The following is a 22,737-nucleotide window of genomic DNA, read 5'->3' as shown; positions in this document are numbered from 1 at the left end:
CTATTTTATAAAGGGGAACGCTGCAGCACTTCTCATCAGTATTATATTTCTCTCTTCAGTATCTATTCGTTATACATTCCTTTTTATAGGTACTTCCCTTTTGTGTTCACTACCCAGTGCCGATTCACTCCTTTTGCACAGTTGTTATATACAGTTTCACATACTCTCTTTCAAGGCGATTTCATTGGTGCATACACTTTCCTATACATTTATTTTAAGACTCTTCAATTTTTTCGTTCACTATTGCACTGCTGGTCTCCCCACCTGCACGGTGAATTCACTGTTAACATTTTTAATACGTTCCATTAGTCACTTACACTTACATTATATCTTTGACAGGCACTTTTTTTTTTAGTTATTGCCCAGTATGTCCTCTCGCATAGTTTCAGCACTCGCTTTGCACCGTGTTCATCATATACTGCTAGTTCCTCCATTCTGAATGGTTTCTTCTTTGGATTTCATTTTTCTAATGGTCCTTTACACATATTCTACAGCATTATTGTTCTTTAATTAACGTCGCTTCACCACTGCTCTGTTGCCGCTTGGTGTGCATGGTCATCACTGTTTACCCTTTCATACATTTTCAAATGCGGGTCAGTTTAATTAACACCATCTGGTATTGTTATCCGATACCCATTTGTTCAATTGCTGCTCATTTGTCTAAGGTATTAACATCAACCTCACTTCTCAAGAGCTTATCATCAGCCTCCTGTCTCAATAGTAGATATACTTGAGGCTGCACACTCACAGGTTAGTCATTTTTCTTTTATCTTTTAAATTTTTTTTAATTTTTTAAAATTTAGCATTTATATTAGATGTTTTTTATTAGATTGCATATTTTACATTTTAATAGTTTTTTTATTGATTGTGTGTTTTACATTTTTCTATTGGTTTAATGGTTTATATTTTTCTGGTTTGGTAAACATTTTTTAATATATTCTTTACTGTATTGTTTATGATAAGTTGCATTTCTTATGCAACAATAATATGTGCATATATACATGTTTTTATAGTCTCATGACACAGGCGGAAATGCTGAAACACAGCACTGTGTCGAGTCTCAGATGTGCATTTGCCACAATAAATTCTCTATTATATTGAGCTTCATGTTTTCTGGTTTTGTGTTGGAAGTACCATCAGATACGCTATATAATTATTTATTTATTGTTTGTTTGTTTGTTTGCTTTTTCTTTTGACTTTTCATAGTGGTGTCTTTATTCCTTCATCTCTATGTGGTTTTCCTATATATGGCCATATTTAGAGGCAAGAAAAATATTTTCTCTTCATATGACACTGGACTATGACTTGCCAAAATGTATGACGACTTCTAGTCTCTATGTTTCTTATACACAAATTGCTGAAATGAGAATACACTTCATACCTGAAAAATAGGTCTCGGGGTGTCTGAAAAGGAGCCCATTACCCTGTCTGTCAGGATAAAGAGTTTCATGTCTCTGACCAATACGATGTCAGTGTTTTCCATCAGCCCACGCTCCACACGGACTGCACTGCTCTTACACTTGGATTTCACTATGTTCCAGACTGTAATGACTCCTAGTTTCCTGCTCCTACATACCACATATCTGTAATTTTAAAAAAATCAAATCAAGGCAGTTAAGCAATAAGCAAAATCCCTCCAGCATCATTATCAGCTCTTGATCATTTCATCTCTTTTACTCACAAATTTATTTCATCGTAGGCAACCATTGACAGTATCAAATCAGCAGCTTTAACAAATGAAAATGACTACATTTATGCTAGGTAAACAAGCAGAATTGATTCATATTAATACTTTTAGCCTGGACAATAGTATAAGTTGGTAATTTAGCAGTTTATGAAAAATAGGCCCAGTATTCAAAGGATGTAGTTATCAACATGGACTACCATTAAGACATTTTATTTTACCACTAACTTGTGCTTTTTTAGCACTGGTCCCATTTTAAGTAGTCAGATCTAGTTACTAATAACTGTGGTTAAGAGTAAAATAATATGTCTTAACAGTAGTCAATGTTGATAATTTCCCCTTATACTCCTAAATTGGCTTCTTTGAAAATTTGGAAGGACTGAGTACCTAAATTTATACTCAAAATTTCACTAAACTCTTAAATTTTGGAGCATAAAAAGTGGGTGGCAACAGGGAAGTCTTTAGGGCAGGAATTAAGCACTAGACTCATAAATTAGGCTCATAAATCTAAGCAAATGAATAGCAGGCCTAATTTATAAAATGAAACCCAAAAGAATCGTAAGCAGGACTCACATGATGACTGAAAAGGGAGCAGATGCCTAACAGAAAGGTTTCTGATATAACCCCTAAAACTTTGATTTACATCCTTCCCCATAATGTAAAATCAGCTCAAGCAGCTGCAGGAACACTCACCGGCTGTAGCCATAGACTTTGGGCGGTGCAGGTTACTGGGTGAGGGGGTGGGGGTGGGGTTCTGCAAATGGCAGGGAAAACACAGTGCAATGTTAAAGACAGAGAGCAGCAGGCGAAGGAGAAAAATAGGTGGAGTGGAGGCGAGGTATGCCCTAGATACAAATCTTAGATTGTGAGCCCTCTAGGGTCAGAGAAAGTGCCTGCATATAATGTGTACAGCATTGTGTACATCTAGTAGTGCTATAGAAATGGTTAGTAGTAGTAGAGTACAAAATGGTGTTCAAGCCGAGCACATCGGTTGTAACTGTGCAGGAGGAAGCAGTGTGTGAGCTTACCTGCAGCATGGCCCCCATCCTGTAGGAATAACTGTTGAAGCTACAATCCTTAATCAATGTTTTAAAAATTTGTCTAGAGAACTTAATAGCACAATTGCAACACATTGAGGATTGAGTGACCTGCATGGAAGACTGACTGACATCCACAGAAAACTGAACCCAGAGCCTGAAGCAGAGGCAAAAAACATTGACAGACACAGCAGTGTATCAGGGGCAGAAGGAATAATGTGAGACTCATGGGGCTTTCATAGACAGTTAAAGAAAACGACCTTCTGAAGCTAATAGAGAACTGGCTCCTAGAACAACTCAAGGTTCCCCCAGAGGACCTGCCTATAAAAGCGGAGTGGGCACACAGATTGGGCAGTAATGTGGCACAAGGTGGTAGCCCTGAACTGTGATAGTGTGCATCCTAAATTTCAGTGACAAGACTCACCTTATGATTCTATACAGAAACAAAAGACCTGGAATCAGGGGCGTAGCCAGATGGCTAATTTTGGGTGGGCTTGAGCCCAAGGTGGGTGGGCATGGAATTTGCCCCGCCCGCCCCCCTCCGGTTTGCTCTTGCTCCTCTCTCCACCCCTCCCTGCCCACAAACCCCAAATATTAAATACTTAAGCTGGCAGGGATCCCAAAACCCCGCCAGCTGAAGATTTCCTCCTCCTCCTCGAGCAGCCAGCACACTTCCAAACGGCAGCCAGCAGCACTTGCCTCACACTGATGCTGCTGTCCAGGCTGTGCATGCTCAGTGCTTTTGCATGTGTGAAAACTGAGCATGTGCAAAAGGGCCGGTCTCAGTGCCAGCTCAATGCAAGTGCTGCTGGCTGACATTTGGAAGAGCGCTGGCTGCCCAAGGAGGGAAACTTTTCAGCTGGTAAGGTTTGAGGATCCCCACCAGCCACAGCAAGAGTGTGACAATTTTGGGTAGGCCTGAGTCCAAAGTGGGTGGGCCCTGGCCCACCCGTGCCCACCTGTGGCTATGCTACTGGGTGTTACACCTGTTTGGGGAGCGCTTTGTGACAATGGTGCATTTGCTCTATACTCATCCTAGTGCAAGGCTGTGTATCAATGGTCAATTGTCAGATGCCTATCAACTCCATATGGGGACTAGGCAGGAGTGCCTACTATCTCCCTTATTATTTGATTTGGTGTTGAAACCTCTCCTTTGTGATACTGGACAACCCAGGGAAATTTTGGATATTACTTATGGTGTGTATGAATACAAGCTGTCCGTCTATGTAGATGATGTGCTGCTGTATTTGACCAATCCTGGGTCTACAATTCCTTCACTTTTGCAGTTAATTGGGACTTTTGGAGAATTTTCTGGGTACAAAGTGAACTGGAGTAAATCTGAGGTAATGCCACTTAATGTGTACTGTACCAGGGACTTGAAAACCACATTTCCATTTCAATGGTATGTAGCAGGTATGAAATACCTGGACATTGTGCTTTTGCCCGCCTTCACTGACATGATCACTAACAATGAGCATTGTATTTTGCAGAGGGCTCGGGAGCACTGTGGCAGTGGTCCTCTCTGTACTTGAGCTGGTGGGGGCAGTTAGAGGCTATAAAGATGTCCATAGTACCAGTAATTATGTATAATATGAGTATGATACCGGTTTTCTTCTCTGCAGGGTTCTATATGGAATTAAACAGGTTACTGGTTGCATTTCTATGGAAATATAAGCAGCCTAAGATTGCTTTGCAGACCTTGCAGGAAAGAAAAGACGAGGGCAGAGTAAAGTTTCCACATTTTCATGACTATCATAATACATTTTTGTCCATGCAGGGTCTTCTTTGGTTGGCAGGTGCAGATATGCAGCCTTTGTGGTTCCAGCTGGAGGAGTCACTGGTTGCCCCATTTCAACTGAGGTAACTGCTAGGAGCAGGTTTGCCTCCGTATCTGAAGGATAATTTGGTACTCACGTCAATACTTGCTGCATTACAAGCTTTGAATGCAAAGTTGCACCCCAAGATGGTGGATTCAAGGCCGGCCCCTCTGGAAGAGTCCTAATCTAAAAGTGGAAAGGAAGCAGCTGGTTTGGATCATCTGGGCATGGAACAATATTTGGACAATAGATCATCTAATGCTGGGACAGCATTTGAGGACTCTTCCAGAGTTTTTGAGCATTTATGACCTGACTTTTCACAGTGTTACAAATGGGTTCAGATTGTGCATGCTCTGCAGGATTGGAAGAGGGATTTGGTGTTGCTTTCTACTGCTTCAGGGATCATGTCATTGTATGGTATGCCTGAGCAGCTAAAGGCAGCTGCGCTGTACAAGCTGGTGCATTCTTTGGATCAGACTGCCAGATCATCCTCCTTGCAACAGATTTGGGAGGGGGAGGCTGGAGTGCTGATTTCACCTAATCAGAGGTTTTGGACTCGATGTGTTCATAGTGCAGACTTAGCCTTGCTCACCCAGTCCATGTTCTTCCTTGCACACAGGGTCTTGTGAACACCAGTCCAACTTCACCATATGGATGCACACGCATCTAACCTGTGTTGGTCCTGTGCATTTTCTGTTGGAACATTAGACCATATGCACTTCTCTTGTCCAGTGGTTTCAGGATTTTGGCAGCAAGTATGTGTGCAGTTTTCCAGCTCAACACCCCATTAGCATATACTATTTGGGACCATGGGGGATCTTCGTGCTGCACGAGCTAGCAGACTGTATTATCTTATGGTTGCTGTTGCCTTTCAAGAAATTGTGAGGGAATGGAAAATGCATTTGTGTTGAATGTTGTGTTCTGTTGGAATTCTGTCAATTGTAAAATTTGAAGCAATAGCTGCAGAACATGTGGGGTGCTTTAGGCAGTTCTGTGGTGCTTGGGCACCTCTTCATTGTTATCTGGGTTATGTTGAGTAACCTAGTGTTGTTTTGGGTCATTTCCAAGGGGGGGGGGGGGGGGTTGGGGGGAACACCATCTGGCATTGTTCTTGAGCTTTGTAAGGATGTACTTGTACTTGTTAAAATAATAAAGTTGTGAACTTAAAATCTTTAAAAAAAAATCCTTAATAATCAAGCTAGCTCCCGTCCCTCTCCCAACATGTCCTCCCTCCTCCTGACTTTAAAAGAAATTCCTGGTAGTCTAGCAGCCCCCCCCCCCCCCCTCCAATTCAACTATGCTGCCCCTGATATTTAAAAAAATCCCTGGTAATCTAGCATTCTCCACCTTCCCCCACCCCTGACATTAAAAAAGGTCCTGGTAGTCTAGTGTATCCCCTCCCCTCCCCAAATCTCCAGACTCTTGTCACCCACTTCAAAAAGCTGAAAAGCAGGGCAATACTGCTGCAACTATTACTCATTTCTATTGCACCTCTAGTCATACACAGTGTTGTAGAAAACAGTGATGTAGCCATGGGTGGACCCAGACCCACTCACTTTGAACTCAAGCCCATAGAGCAGCAGCACAGCTGTGATATGACAGGTGGAGATCCCCAAGTCCCAACACCTGATGACTTCCTGCATATCTTCTTCTACTTCAGGTGATAGAGATTTCTTAACGTCACTCCCCAACCCCCCACTACCTTTTAAGTCCTTCAGTTCTTCACCAGCAGCAAGCAGTGATTCATAACTGCTGCGTGCACTGGCCCTCAGCCTTCTCTCTGATGCAACTTCCTGTTTGTAGGACCAGGAAGTTGCATCAGAGGGAAGGCTCAGGGACAGCATGAGAAGCAGGTATGAGTCACTGCTCACTGTCTGCGAAAAACTGAAGGACTTAAAAGGTACCGGGGTGTTGGGGGAGTGGAGTTAAGAGACCCCTGCTTAACTGGAGGGAGAGAAGGATGATGCTGGATGGGGGGGATAAGGTTCTCATGCTCACCCACTTTGGGCTAAGGCTCGCCCAACATTGGGTGTCTGGCTGTGCCCCTGGTACACAAAACATGTAAGAGACAGTTCCTGCTTGATAAAGCTTGCAATCTATTCAAGACAGACAAATAAGGGATTAGGGAGTTATTCATTATGGGAATAATTAAAATAAATATGAGTATTGAACAACTCATTCCTGCCTCCGCTCACCCGTCATTCAAAATGGTGGTGCCTAACCTCTAGCAGTTCATTCCAATGCAGGGCCGCCGAGAGACTGGGCCAGGCCTGGGACAAGGCCTCCCGGCCCCCCCAAGGTTGCTGGGCCCCCTCTCCACCCGCCACTGGGCCCCTCTCTCCACCCCCGGGCCCTCTGCACTGACCTTAAGCGCCTCACCTTCGAAAGTGCAGCAACAAGCAGCGGCAGACCACTCCTTCCTTCCGTGTCCCGCCTCATGGAAGTTACGTCAGGCGACGGCGGGACACGGAAAGAAGGAGTGGTCTGCCGCTGCTTGCTGCGCTTTAGAAGGTGAGGCGCTTAAGTTCAATGTCAGGGAGCGACGGAGGGCGGGTGGGCCGGACTGCAGCAGCGGCGCCGGGCCCCCCCTGAGGCCCGGGCCCAGGGAATTTTGTCCCCCCGTCCCCCCTCTCGGCGGCCCTGTTCAAATGCACTGCTAAGGGTCCGTCTACCAAGTCAGTCAGCTACTTTTCATTGCATGCACAAAGGAGTTTACCTTTTGTAGTCAACAATGATGTTTTTGCACTTGCCTTGGATAATTCTTCATAGTGATAAGTTCCTGAATCCCATCAGTTTGCTTTCCCCTGCCCATGCTAACACTAAGTGACTGATCATTAATCTTGGAAGCTAAATTCCACATTCGAAGGCTGTTCTCTCCCTCACAGAATCCTAAGCAGTAACGAAGGTCAAAGCAAACACCTACAAATCAAAGAGAAAATGTACATTTTGTAATCAATACATGCATGGTGTGAGTTTAGCTTAGATGTAAGATAAATTCTTGACTTTCAGCAGAACTGAAACAAAGAAAAGACAGCCATACCTGCAGTCATTAATACATGTACCTGTTACCAGTATTTTGATTTAAAAATCTTGCATTTTTGATGTGGGTTTCCTATTTTGGCAGGAAACTAACAAGAAGGAAAAGGAGGGGCCACTGTGGGGACTGTGAGTACCATATATGCTGGGTGGGTTCACATGTAGAGACACCCTAAGGTTTAGCTCTTAGAAATCACACAGCAAACTCTAGTGGCTCTTTGATTTTACTATTACATCACTGGTTGTTAGGAAAAAGGTTTCCCCTTGACCAGTGTTACAATGAGGGGAGGAGATTTGTTTTGGGGAGAACTTGTCAGGAATATAAAACCCTGTGCATAGTTCAGATCTTTGTTTTTGGCTCCTGCCTCCCCAGTCACTGACCTGCAGTCAGGGGAGATCTCATCCAGCCCTAAGTCCACAGCCTATAGCAAAAGTACTTAAGAGAGTTCTGGTGCTATTCCAGAAAGGATGGGTAAACGGACAGAAGGAACTCTAAATATGTATATACTATAGAATTATACAAGATTGGACCAGAGGATTTACACCATATCCCCCGATTTTGGCTCTGACTTATTTGTACTGAGTGGGAAATTGAATTACAGATTAGTTTGTTTGTTCACAATCAATTTGAACTGCCGTTTGCAGAAATTCAGTAAAGATCATTTTGTTTTATATATAACTTGGACTGGACCCTTTTGTTTTCATGAGAGTGAAGTTTCTTTACTCTTGGACCAACAAAGAGAAAGTAACGAGTAAAATCCCTGGCTTAACACCCAACGGCATACTGGAGTAAGTCTGACCCTGGCCTACGCCCAAGCTCAAGTGAGAAAGACAGCATTGTGTGTGATTTTGTTTTGTTGCCTGGGTCAGGGGTGCCCGGCCCTGAGAGCTAGTTGGTGCCCCAGGATGCTGTGCTGGTGGTAAGACCCGGGTTACATGTATATAGTATTCTGGGTAATTTTCTAAAGTCATTTTTCGAAGTATGGAATATTCTACCATTACAAATTAGGCCCTTGAGATCTTACAGATTGTTTGAAAAAGCAATAAAACCTTTTTTTATTTCAAAAATTCTTGGATCCATAATGTGACATCAAGATTTTATTGATTTTGTTGTTGTTGCTTTTTTATTTTCTATGTTTTGTTTAGTTCCTGTTTATAAGTTGTAAGCCACATTGAACTTTCATGGCTAATATGGGATACAAGTGGCAGGTAATGTAATGTAATGTGGCCTCTTATAAAATTCCAATCAACATAAAAGTATGTTCATTAACATGATGGTGTGTACTGTGCTGATAGATGTGTACAGGGGCAGAGTGCACGGGGAGTCTGCAAGTACACACATAGATTATAAAAGACACTAATTTATGTGCGTACTTATATAATCTAAATACTGACATTTACATTTGCTTTTGAGCAGGTGTAATTGTGTGCACCTCTAATGTTGGTGCGTTTTCTGACACCAACTCTAGTGTTTTATAAAGACACAAGCACCTATATTTCTTTATAAAATGGTGCCTCCTTGCTGTCTTCAACTAAGTGCCCCCTTATAAAATTACCCTTATATAGGTGTCTATCGTGTCTTTATAAAATGCTAGTACAAATCCTGTAGAAATAGCGTGTGCAAACATATGCACATATTTTACCAAATACATATGTAAATCACAACTCCACCCACATTCTGCCCAAACTCCTCCCATGAATATGCCTACTCTACAAGTATGGGTTGGCTTGTACATGAGTACTTTTAGGTGTAAAAATATCTGAGCATAAATGGTACAACTCACCTCCAGAAAGCACCGAAGAAAATTTAGCAATATGCTTGTGGTCTTCAGTTTCCAGATTCCAGACAACTATCTCTGTGGTATTAGTGTTTGGGAGAAGAGAGAATGCCACCAAATGGGATCCTTGATTAGTTACAGAGAAGGTAGAAATGAAGTCATTGCAACAGCCTTTCACAGAGCGGAAATAAGCAAAGGTCTGCACATTGAAGAGCTCTATATGTATCAAGTCATGCAACTTCATGGAAGGGTACCTGTAATAAAAAGGAATAGGTGTGTCCATAAAGACAGCAGTTTTCAAAGCCATGGCCATGGAAGCAAGAGATTTTTACACATGGGATTCAGCTAGTTAAAAATTGGCCATCCTGTATGCAGGTACAAGTACATGTTTCATTCTACAACGCATACGCTTTGACCTGCATTTAGTGGAGGCATTCTGGGGAAGGACTGGGGCAGGGATTGGAACAATGCACGTAGTTCTGTATTTCCTATACATATTGTTCTAGGTGAAAACGTATCTATACCAAAATGAGGTGCAAGCATGTACAGGTTGTCTCTTCTAAGGCATTTTTCAAAGCAAAAGAATATATGTACTTAGTGAAAATTTCACAAGTAAAACTACTTGTGAATGTTGCAACAATGTGGGCAGTGTGAAAAGTATCCCTATAATATGAAGTGTTGGAAAAGAATCGTGAGTGGATCAGTGCAACTGCAAAATAAAAGCCGCTCAATGAAGATGAACAGAAGAGGAACAGAACAGTACAGGTGCCGAACCAGGAGGGATGAGGGTTTTTTTTCTATGCATCACTTACCTGCAGATCACAAGGAAGTATTCTTTAGTGACTGCCACACCTTGCACAGATGCAACAGTATCTTGGGCAGTCAATCTGGCAACGACAACTCCTGTTTTGGCATTAAACACCATGGCTTCCTTCCCACTCCTACCAAATTAATAGAGGAAGATCATTTGGAAGAAAAAAAACACTATCACAATTTCCAGAGCAAGGACAGCTTACACTCACATTGCTTTCAACTCATACCTAATGGAAGTAGAATTAACAAACCAGAAGCTCCTAAAGAGGAGACCTTCTGTTTTTATAAGTCTCCAGAAGGGAATCACCCAATGCTCAGCACTTATATGTCACATTCCTTTGTTAAAATACACAACCACAGCAATAATATATGCTTCTAAATATCAGTGTGTCCAAGTTGTATGGGTTCCCTACTGTAGAGTCAAAAACGGAATCTGTGAATCCTTGGACCACAAATCTGTCTCTCCTTCTGCGTAGGGCTCACAAACAAGAATGGTGTGAGGGGTGGTACCATTGCAATTGCCCTAGGTCCTCATGCTACAGGGGGGCCAATGTTTCAGTTTGAAGGTGGAAAGCCTAAAGGTAGGCTTGGGGTCCCCTCCCCAGTTTTTGCCCTGGTCCCCTGCATGTCTAACAACATCTAATCAAACATTTCACTACTCTGAAAAATATTCAGAGTTGAATAGAGAAAAGAGAATTCAATCATAAGGCAGACAGGCCCTACTAAACAGGAAGTGCATCAGAGGGCCGGATAGACGCGGCAGAGAGGAGCGGAGCTGCCTGTTTGAATAGCAGCGCAGCGCGACGAGCGAAGAAACGAGCGGGGCGAAGCCTGGGGAGAAGAGAAGCACAATTTCAGGGCAGGCACTGACAGGTAACGCTGATCGCTGCCTCCCGGAAGCTGCGGGAGAAAAGGCAGCGACAGCAATGAAGGATTTGGATGGGTGGGCCTGGAGGGAAAGTGGGTGGGCCTGGGCCCGTCCAGGCCCACCCGTGGCTACGCCCCTGGATCACATTATATCAGTTTTGAAGGATTTGCACTGGCTTCCTGTGCTTTGATGAATTAGGTTTAAGACCTTGATTTTTAAGGCCTTGAGCAATGATGTACCCCTGGCATTAGCTTCATCTTTAAGATTGTATCAGCTGTCTCGTAGTTTACGTTCTGTGGATAAACTTTTATTGGATATTCCTTCCATTAAGGGCTAGATTCTATGTATGGGGCCTGAAAAATCCATGCAATAAAAAAACATGCTTAGGCATATTCTCTAAAGTACACCTAAATTGTATAGAATCGGCTTAAATTTCCACACATGGACGTAGCCAGACAGCCAAATTTGGGTGGGCCTGAGCCCAAAATGGATGGGCACAGAATTCAGTCCCTCCTGGCCCCCCTCCACTCTGCTCTCTGCATTCTGCCTCTCCCCCTACCCTCAAACACAAAATGTTAAATACCTGAGCTGATGGGGATCCCCAAACTGCACTAGCTGAAGATTTCCTCCTCCTCAGGCAGCCAGTGCTCTTCCAAAAGCAGCTGGCAGCACTTGACTTGAGCTGACACTGCTGTCAGTAGTCCGTACATGTCAGTGCTTCTGCATGGGTGAAAACTGAGCATGTGCAGAGGGGCCGATATGTGGTACCAGCTGCTGTTTGGAAGAGCATTGGCTGCTTGAGGAAGAGGAAATCTTTAGGCTTTGAGGATTCCCACCAGCCACAGCAAGAGTGCCACAATTTTGGGTGGGCCTGAGTCCAAATTGGGTGGGCTATGGCCCACCTGTAGCTACACCACTGTTTCCACGTGGTATATATAATATGTGGAGCACCTCTCCACATGACCAAATTTGGTTATGTCCATTTAGGCCATTTTTTACTTCGTGTACATCCCAATGCCTAAATTAGGCATAGAGTGTGTATATTCTATAATAATGCACATAGATTTTCGAAACACCCATGATCCACCCATTCCACATGTATATCCATGCCCCCTTTTCAACTATGCAACTTGGAATTTACGCATATCAAGTTACAGAATATACTTAGCAAGTTGTGCATGTAAATCTTAATGCCAATTAGTGCTGATAATTGTTTAACATCCAATTAACAGCACTGATTAACTAGTTAACCAGTCAAGCTCCGCACATTATTTTAGAATACATTTTGATTTCCGTGCTGAAATTAAGGTGCCATATATAAAATCCTGGGGTAAGTGTTTTAAACTTGAAGCTAACCGTTCAGCAATGCTTCAGATTGTGGGCGTGTCTCTTTGGAATTCTTTGCCTGTGAACATATGTATTATAACTTTGATCCTTCAGTTTAGGAAACGGGACTATGAGGCTTATTTTCAAAGCACTTAGCCTCCCAAAGTTCCATAGAAACCTATGGAATTTAGCCTCCCAAAGTGCTTTGAAAATATGCCTCTATGTTTACTAAGCGGCGCTATGGGCACGTTAGCGTTTTTAACACATGTAAATAGTGTAGGCACAAACGCTAATGTGCCCATAGAAATGTGTAGGCACGTTAGTGTTTAATGCGCCTTAAGTTTACAGTCACGTTAAAAATGCTAATGCACCTTAGTCAATTTTTTTGCTCAGGCCTTTTCAGTTTAACTTGAGTATTAGGCTTTTAGCCACAAGTTTCTAATCATGGTAAGGGGAGTTCATTTGGTGATTCTTTGCTGTAGTTTTTGTGTATTCTGTTATGATTTTTGTATCTTTCATTGTGTATGTTCCTGATATACACCGCCTAGGACTAATGGATAGTGCGGTTTAGAAATGTTTAAAATAAATAAATAAATAAATAAATAAATAAATAAATAAATAAGTTAACCAACCACACTGTAAAATTAAATTCACTTAGGGGCCCCTTTACTAAGCAGCACTAAACAGTGGCCTGCACTAAGCTAAGGCCATTTTTAGTGCTGCCGGGAAATGGCCGATTTTCTTATGTATGCAATAATAGCCACAAGCTCATTTTCCCATTAGCATGTGTCAGAGCTTACTGCAGCTTAGTAAAAGGGCCCCTAAATACTCTAACCAATTAATTATATGTTTAGGAGGATCAGAATAAAAGTATGCAGGATACTTATCCAAAGGTCCACGTGTTTTGGAAAGTATATTTTACAAGTACATTTGAGATATATTCATACAATTTCAGGAAGATCCTACCCCAAGAGCCTGGCAGTTTATAAATTAGTAGGAGACCTAGCAGTTGAACTAAAGAGATTCCATTAAGTTGACAAAATAAGATCTTTAAACCAGGTTCAGAGTAGGAATGTACTTTATTAAGGACCAAAACTTTTTGTATACCACTGCTGACCTCCCCCCACCCCCATTATTCTTTGGTCTGGGAACATGTAACACCATATACCCAGGAGGACATATGTCCAGCAATGCTGAATCAGAATATTCTTGGAACCATCTTTCAACTATAAACACAATCCCAAATACAGATCCACCAATCATATCATGCAATATAAGTGCCTTATTACAAACTGATTGTACATTCATATAACAACGAAATATACGTGTTGTAGAAGTACCTAAATTAAATGGTTTTGACTTAACAATTTTTACATTTAATTGGTTAGGTCTAGATGGAACCTTAGGATTAAATGAACGACTGTAACCAATAATTACTTCAATACTTTGTAGCATTTCCTCTATGTCCTAACTTGCCAGGATAGTTATCTGGGTATGAGCACTGAATATTGGCTGTATCTTGTCTTCGAAAAATATAAACCGGATGGAGTCAGTCCAGAAGGCGGCTACTAAAATGGTCAGTGGTCTTCATCATAAAGCATATGAGGACAGATATAAAGATCGCAATATGTATTCTTTGGAAGAAAGGCGAGAGCGGGGAGATATGATAGAAATGTTTAAATACCTCTGTGGCATAAATGCAGAGAAGGCAAGTCTCTGTCTATTGAAAGTAAGCTCGGGAATGATGGGACATAGGATGATAATGAAAGGAGACAGACTCAGAAATAACCTGAGGAAATACTTCTTCCCAGAAAGCATGGTGAATAGTGGAGGTGGTGGAGACAAAGACTGTATCTGAATTTAAGGAAACTTGGGACAAGTACGTAGAATCTTTAAGAGGGTGATAGGGAGAGTAGATGGCATGGATCGGCAGACTGGATTGGCCATATGGTCTTTATCTGCCATCATTTTCCTCTGTTTCCATGTTTCTATCTGAATAGCTTCTGGCAGCCTCAAAAGACCTAGATATCCTAGATATTCAGTGCTGGTACCTGGATACGGACTGGCGCTGAGTATCCGGGTCTAATGCAGCCAGTACAGCATCACAGTGGTTTGAGGAAGATTGATAAACTATAAAACTCTTGTATTCAGTAAATAATGGAAACCATACCAAAGTTCCACCACAACAAAGAAAAGTGCAAGATGCAAACCGAATTTTCAACGATGAATGGGAACAAAAGTACTTTTTCGTTCCTAGCCACACCAAAGCGGTATGCCTACTTTGCTGCCAAATCATCTTGGTTTTCAAATCATTCAGTTTGAACCGGCATTATACCGCAAAACATCCAAATCATGCTGTTAGGCATTTTTCTGTCATGCTAGGAAAACTACAGCAGGAATTTAAAAACAGGTTTATGGATTTTTCACAATCTGAACCAGTGTTGGACTTTGTTCTGAATCCATTTTTGGCAGATCCAGAGTTAATTTCTAAAGTGGCAGTTGATTATAGGCTGGCAGACAGTCATTTTGAACTGGAGATCATTGAACTACAAGAAAACGTTGAACTCAAACAGCACCATAGAATTTGTGAAAGCTTCTGTGATTTTTGGAAAACTGTTCCTAATTATCGTGTGTGTGTGTGTTGATTGCAGGGAAAATTTCTTCATTTTTTGGCTCCACTTATGGGTTTGGCAACTTTTAATAAGCCAAAATAAAGAGAGTTTTTTAAAAAATATATCCTTGTAAACTCAAAATTAGTATTTACATGTATGAGCCTAAAATCTTTTGGTGGCCCCCCAGAGCTTTCTTGTATCCACTTTGCAGCCCATTTACATGAAAAAGGTATATTCACGTCTTACTGATCATGTTGACACAGTCTCTGCATTACACCCAAATCAGACAGTACAGAACTTGCTCTTTTTACTTAGTCACTGCTATTCAGACTGCTTTGTACTCTTGCTATCCATTGATCTTACATCAGCATTTGACTTAGTCGACCATACACTACTTTTGAAGAGATTTTGGGAAATTGGAATCACAGGAGCAACTTGGCATTGGTTTCAATCACATTTGTCTAATCATTCTTTTCAGGTTCTGTAGTTTGATGTCCTTTCAGACTCTATTGTGCCTCAAGGATCTTTATTAGTTCCACTCCTATTCAATATTTTCATGGCCCCTTTGGAGGCCCTTATTACTGATGCTGGTTTTACACCAGTGGCGTAGCTACTTGGGGCCTGAGGGGGCCTGGGCCCCTGTAGATTTCCTCCTGGACCCCCCCTCCCGACCCCCCACGAACCCTCCCCCGCCATCGCCTACCTTCGGTTTTGCTGGCAGGGGACCCCAATCCCCGCCAGCCGACTTCCTCTTCGTCCTGCAGTCAAAAAAGTCTTCGTTCTGTTGCATGCTGACGTCCTGCACATTGTACATGCAGGACGTCAGACTCAGAGAACAGAATGAAGCTCGTTCTGTTTTCTGAGTCTGACGTCCTGCACGTACAACGTGCAGGACATCAGCATGCAACTGAACGAAGACTTTGACTGCAGGACGAAGAGGATGTCGGCTGGTGGGGATTGGGGTCCCCCGCCAGCAAAACTGAAGGTAGGCGATGGCGGGGGAGGGTTCACGGGGGGGGTTGAGAGGGCGAGAGGTTGTGAAAAGTGGCGGTGGGTTGGCAATGGGGGGGGGGGGGTCGGCAATGGCGGGGGGAGTCGGTGGCACCGGGGGGGGGGCTAAAATGTGCCCCCTCACCTCGGGCTCTGGACTGCCCTCCCACCAAAGTCTGGCTACGCCCCTGTTTTACACACCTTTTATATATGCTGATGATATACAAATTTTGGTAACCTTTGACCCCTGTGATCCATCAACATTCTCTACCTTAGTCCCTAAATTAGAATCCCTCTTGCAATGGATATTATGTCATTGCTTGAAATTAAATCTTATTACAACAAAAGCTATGCTGTACTTGAGGTTCTGCTCCTACCATTCCAGATCAGATATGTCTTTAGATTGCCCTGTTCCTTTCCAGGACAGAAGATCTTGGGAGCTACAATTGATTCCAATCTCTCATTCTCTGTTCACATTTTGTCCATTATCTCTAAGTGTTTTTTCCGTCTTAAATTAGGCTTAAATTACTGCACAGTATATAGAATATGCCGAGCGCCTCTCCACATGACCAAATTTGGCCACGTCCATTCAGGGCATGCTTTACTTGACATAAATCCCAACACCTAAATTAGGCACAGAGCAGGTGTATTCTATAATAATGCACAAAGAGTTTAGAAAAACCCATGACTCGCCTATTCCACACTCATGACTATGCCCCCTTTTCAACTACGAGACTTGGATTTTATGCACACCATGTTACAGAATATGCTTAGTGAGTTGTGCGCGTAAATCTTAATGACAATTAGTGGTGATAATTGATTGCTAACATCCAATTGACAGTGCTGGTTAGCTAGTTAACCAATTAAGTTGCGCGCATTGTTATAGAATAGGCTTCGATTTCTGCACGGAAATTAAGGTGTGATATATAGAATTTTGGGGCTAGTGCACATTTGGTTTAAAGAACTGCTTGCTTTTTTTTTTGCCTTGTGTTCAATCCTCTTGGCCAAACATGTATAAGGTAATACACTCTTACACATGTAGTTGCAATTCTATACTACATATTAAAGTAGAGCACTTTATTGCTCCTAACCAAACACAATTCTGTTGTATTTTTCCCCCTTATTTATATTTTCAAAATACAACCAAGATAACTCTTGAAATACAGAAAATCAGACCTTATTTGAAATAAAATAGAAAATGGCAAAACTTCTCCATTATCTAAACATACAAATTAAGGAATAATATACATCAATATACTTAGGAAATAAGGAGAGAAAAAACACAAGGGGGGAGGAGAAAACAGGAAATATTCCAGTTAGCAGGATTAAAAAAAACTGGTTTTTAACAGGAAAACTCAGGAAACTTTTTAAGATCATATAGTGCTATTACTTTATATCCAATTCAAACTGGATTAGGAGTGGAAACCAAAATGGGTTGAGAAGGTTTCCTTGCAACCAGGAAATTCTTGAAGTGATCTGGGTCATTCTACTACTACTACTACTTATCACTTCTATAGCACTACAAGGCATACGCAGCGCTGTACACCATACACGAAGACTTAAAGTGGTTTACGTGATATAAGATAAAAATATCAATACATCATATTATAAAACATCCAAAATAAACAGTCTCTAATTCAGACCTACCTATTCCCTGCTCTCACTACGGATACACTACAAATACTAACCTGTATGCAAAGAGAACATACTCTTTCACTGAATTCTTTGACACCAATATGGAGTTGTCTTTGTGGACAGGAGTATAGTCTGCAAGAAGAGTCACCTCATGGATCAGTTTGCAAGAGCTGGCCAAGTCAAAAACCTAGAACAAAGCAATGCATGAAATAGTTTACAACTTTACAAACACGATCACATTACTAATTCCCTTACAAACAGAGTGCAGATTATTTTAAAAAAATAAAAATGGTACTATTCTTTTCCATCTTATGTAGCAGTCTCCTGACTATTCTTCTCTTCTCATCACAACTACCAATGGCACTCAACGTTTTGCTGACCGCTGCTGGCATTTTGCCTGGAAATTCAGTGTCGGGCCATGTCTGGGCTTTGGCATTGAATTTCCAGATTTGTGGCTAGCGTACCTGGGTTTAAAAAAAGGTTTGACCACGTTCCTGGAGGAAAAGTCCATAGTCTGTTATTGAGATGGACATGGGGGAAGCTACTGCTTGTCCCGGGATTGGTAGCATGGAATCTTGCTACTAATTGGGTTTCTGCCAGGTACTTGTGACCTGGATTGGCCACTACTGGAAGCAGGATGCTGGGCTAGGTGGACCATTGCCCTGACCCAGTATGTCTATTATGTTAAGTGCTGAAGGATCTCTAAGGGAGTGATAGGGAGAGTAGATGGCATGGATGGGCAAACTGGATAGGCCATTTGGTCTTTATCTGCTTAAATTTCTATGTTTCTATGACTATCAGCACTTAACCAGCCAAGTGCTGACTCTGCTCCTGGAATGCCCCCAAATTAGCCAGTTTTGAAATAGGTGCTAAGCAGATATTTTCAATGGCACTAACCAGTTAAATGCTGCTGAAAATAATCGGTTAGCCCCACATAAGCAATTTAATTTGCCAGGAGTCATTGCTGGCCAGGTAAATCACTTTAAATATCAACCTGTTGCTTTCTTGGAGTATACTTGTTCTGCCATCAAGGGTTCACCTCTCCAACAACTTGACCTCCTAAATAGACATATCTAGGGCAGAGCAAGTTATGTATGTTATTAAAAAAAAAAAAAAAAAAGATGTGTTAAAGGGAACTTGAGAATCTCACTTTGACCAAATGGCTACCATCAAAGAAGGCCAAAAGAAGTTTTCCATCCATGGCAGAAGTCAAGATTGGAACATCTGGAAAACCGTTGGCTGTGTAGATCATTTTCCCCAAGGACAGATCCCAGATTTGAAGAGAATTTCCTTCTGTAACTGCAGCTAACTTGTTCTCCAGACACATAGTGATGGAGTCAATGTTCTTCCCAATGCCATGAAGAGTGAAGGTTGCCCTGCCAATGCCCAGGTCCCAAAGTTTCAAGGTACCATCCTTTGAGGTTGTCACTGTCATGAGATCTCCTTCTGCTTCTGCAACTGCTGTTATTTGGTCCATGTGACCTAAAGGTTAAAAACAGTCAATTAGGTTCAAGGAGTGTGAATCCTTTATTTGTTCAATATCCCTCTTAACCAGGCCTTGACACATTTTCTTTGAACTTACGAAGTCAGTCAAAATGCTTAACAGCCATTGGCTAAAACCTTTTACCCTCAACTCCCTGTTGTCTCCACCAAAGCTGAAGCGTGGTAGGTGGGCAGAAGGATCCCCTCCAAGGTCTACCACAGCTTATTTGGGACCTACTTTGTTAAGGTTCTTTTCACATTGTATTTCTAAGGGAAAAGAAAGTTCAGTGATTCAGCTGGGACATTAATGCATGACATCAGGGCTGCTGGCAAAGTAGTTGCACTTAATGCTACCTTGGGAGGTAGAATCAAATGCCACCACAGTACCAACATCAGCTACTGTGACCCCACAGGTAATATATTAATTCCCCCTGATCCCCTAGTACTATGCTGTCCTCTTCCCCATCCCCAGAAACACATTGAGCAGCCCTGGGCATTTTGCCGGCCTCACTCAATGGTAGCTACATCCCTACTGTTTTCTCTGTTGGTTTATTACAGAGCAATTTTAGTACATGTTTATTTTAAAAAGGCAATTAACATTAGGACAAATCCATTCTTTCCCTTCTATAATGGAGCACCATTGACATGTGCCACATGCTATCCCCCTAATTCTATATATGGTACTCAAAACTGCACACACAATTTAATTGCTTAATGAGCTAATTAGCACCAATAATTGGGCGCTAACAATCAAATATTGGCACTAATTTACAATAACTGGAATTTACGCGTGCACCTTTATAGTCATTATTCTATGAACATATGTGTGTACATTTTTGTGCACTGATCCAAAAAGGGGGTGTGGCCATGGGAAGGGCATGGGCAGGTCAGGGGTGTTTCTAAGATTTGTACGCAGTGTTATAGAATTCAGGGGATTTGCACCTAATTTAGATGTGGGGATTTACACCAGGATTTAGTTGGTGTAAACCATAGTGCCCAAAATTGGACACAGATCCCAGCGCTAAGCCCTGTTCTATAAATGGCACCCAACTTTGAGTGTCATTTATAAAATAGCGCTTAGCGTACATGTTTTGAGTCCTATATGTGTGGACTCTGATCCAATGAGATACTAGAGGAGCTGTTGTAGTTTCAGTCTTAATTCTTGATTTATGTTCATTAAGCCCAAGCTTAATAGCTCTAGTTGCTCTTTTATGATATATATCAATCAATAGAAACTATTATTGCTTCCCTTTTGAATGACTGTTACTCCTTCCTGGACCATAGCAATGCAGTTTTATTGCTATCCTTAGTCACTCTCTCTTTATCTCTCAGCTGGCTTTTTTTGGGTATCTATAGGACTACATTCTCATGGTTTCGCTTTCCTTATAGGTAAGCCTTTTTGTGTGTCTCTTCCTTCTTCCTCATCCACTGAATTTCCTCTGTGATGTTCCTTGGGGTTCTGTTCTAACCCCACTACTCTTTAACATCTTTCTCAGTCCACTTGCCATGCTGATCCAAGAATCCCAGAACCACTGCCCAGACCTGCTGTTATATCTATGCTGTTATATCTATATCTATGATATCTTGTTGGTTTTGCCCCAAATCCTGTCAGCCCTGACTTGACCACTTCAATTATACCCAGTGCATTTCTAGCAAAAAAGGTGTTGATATTCAAATGCTAGGCCACCCTTTAGTGGTGGGGTGATCACTGAGGGACCCACCCCACAATAGCCAGGCCCCCTGCAACCAGTCACAGAATCTATGACAAGGCAGAATTGGTGTGTAGAGCCTGAGCTCTTTTATTAAAACTTGGGGTCCAGGGGTCAATTTTAGCAGACAATGGAAAAGATGCCGGTACTTAGTACCCCCAAGTACCCCCTCAAAAAAAGCCCTGATTATACCTAAACAAGGTTGATGACTGGATTTTCATTCATTGTCTAGTTTTAAACCCTCAGAAAATGGTGGCCCTCTGGGTTACAGGTCATCCAACCTTTCCAGTTGTTGCACCCTCCCTACATGGGGCCCCCATCCAATTGGTTGACACCATTAAATATTTAGGGTTCACATTGATATTGCCCTCATCCTTCGCTCACAAATTTCAGCAGTTACTAAATCTTGCTTTTACTCCCTCCACCCAATTCAGTCTATTTAGACAGATCTTAATAACAACAGTGATGTGACTCTTCTTTATGGACTAGTTATTTCCAAATTAGACTATTCCAAACTATTATGGCATTATTCTTGTCACTTGATTATATCCAAATGTCTCAGCAACCACAAGAATCTAATTACAATGCTGTCATAATGCTTTACAGAAAAAAGCCAAAAGGTATGGCAAAAGGCAACAAGCTGAGGTACGTTATGGTACTGGGGCCGCTTGATAACAGTGATCATAATATGATCCGTTTTGATATCAACCTTGAAGAAACTATACACAGGAAGTCAAATAAGTTAGCGTTTAACTTTAAAAAAGGAGACTATGATAACATGGGAAGAACGGTTAAAAAAAACTTAGGGGGGCAACTGAGGGTAAAAACTGTACAACAGGCATGGACACTGTTCAAAAATACCATCCTGGAGGCCCAGGCCAAACATATTCCGCGAATTAGAAAAGAAAGACGGAAGTCCAAAAGACAGCCGGCCTGGTTGAAAAGTGAGGTGAAGGAAGCTATTAGGGCCAAAAGAAACGCCTTCAGAAAATGGAAGAAGGAACCATCTGAAAATAACAAGAAGCAGCATAAGGAGTGTCAAAGCAAATGCAAGGCGCAGATAAAGAAGGCCAAGAGGGATTACGAAAAAAAGATAGCATTAGAGGCAAAAAAACATAGCAAAAATGTTTTTCGGTATATTAAAAGCAAGAAGCCGGCAAAAGAATCGGTTGGGCCGCTGGATGACTGAGGGGTAAAAGGGGCGATCAAGGAAGATAAAGACGTAGCGGAGAGATTGAATGAATTCTTTGCATCGGTCTTCACCAAGGAAGATTTGGGTGGGATACCGGTGTTGGAAATGGTATTTCAAGCGGACGAGTCGGAGAAACTTACTGACTTCACGGTAAACCTGGAGGACGTAATGGGGCAGTTCAGCAAACTGAAGAGTAGCAAATCTCTTGGACCGGATGGTATTCATCCCAGAGTACTGATAGAACTGAAAAATGAGCTTGTGGAGCTACTGTTAGTGATATGCAATTTATCCTTAAAATCGAACGTGGTACCGGAAGATTGGAGGGTGGCCAATGTAACACCGATTTTTGAAAAACGTTCCAGGGGAGATCTGGGAAATTATAGACCGGTGAGTCTGACGTCGGTGCCGGGGAAAATGGTAGAGGCTATTATCAAAAACAAAATTACAGAGCACATCCGAGGACATAGATTACTGAGACCAAGTCAGCACGGCTTTTGTGTGGGGAAATCTTGCCTGACCAATTTACTTCAATTCTTTGAAGGAGTAAACAAACATGTGGACAAAGGGGAGCCGGTTGAAATTGTGTATCTGGATTTTCAAAAGGCATTTGACAAGGTACCTCATGAAAGGCTACAGAGGAAATTGGAGGGTCATGGGATAGGAGGAAATGTCCTATTGTGGATTAAAAACTGGTTGAAGGATAGGAAACAGAGAATGGGGTTAAATGGGCAGTATTCACAATGGAGAAGGGTAGTTAG

The 22,737-nt window shown here is 42.0% G+C and overlaps 1 protein-coding gene across 1 annotated transcript in view; it reads right to left on the bottom strand.

Annotated features, from left to right (window-relative positions):
* Window positions 1-18,890, bottom strand: part of LOC115462659 — a 56,726-nt gene extending 37,836 nt beyond the window's left edge. Inside the window, exons 1-6 of the mRNA XM_030192657.1 lie at window positions 18,747-18,890; window positions 17,650-17,783; window positions 10,165-10,293; window positions 9,359-9,606; window positions 7,289-7,457; window positions 1,382-1,583 (exon numbers count right to left, since the gene is read on the bottom strand). Coding sequence (XP_030048517.1) covers window positions 1,382-1,583; window positions 7,289-7,457; window positions 9,359-9,606; window positions 10,165-10,293; window positions 17,650-17,783; window positions 18,747-18,848 — 984 coding nt within the window. The 5' untranslated portion in view covers window positions 18,849-18,890. The remainder of the gene's footprint in view (window positions 1-1,381; window positions 1,584-7,288; window positions 7,458-9,358; window positions 9,607-10,164; window positions 10,294-17,649; window positions 17,784-18,746) is intronic.
* Window positions 18,891-22,737: the final 3,847 nt, after the last annotated feature.

This window comes from Microcaecilia unicolor, chromosome 2 (assembly GCF_901765095.1).
Source record: "Microcaecilia unicolor chromosome 2, aMicUni1.1, whole genome shotgun sequence".
Taxonomy (NCBI): domain Eukaryota; kingdom Metazoa; phylum Chordata; class Amphibia; order Gymnophiona; family Siphonopidae; genus Microcaecilia; species Microcaecilia unicolor.
This window is presented reverse-complemented; position numbering and strand designations above follow the sequence as displayed.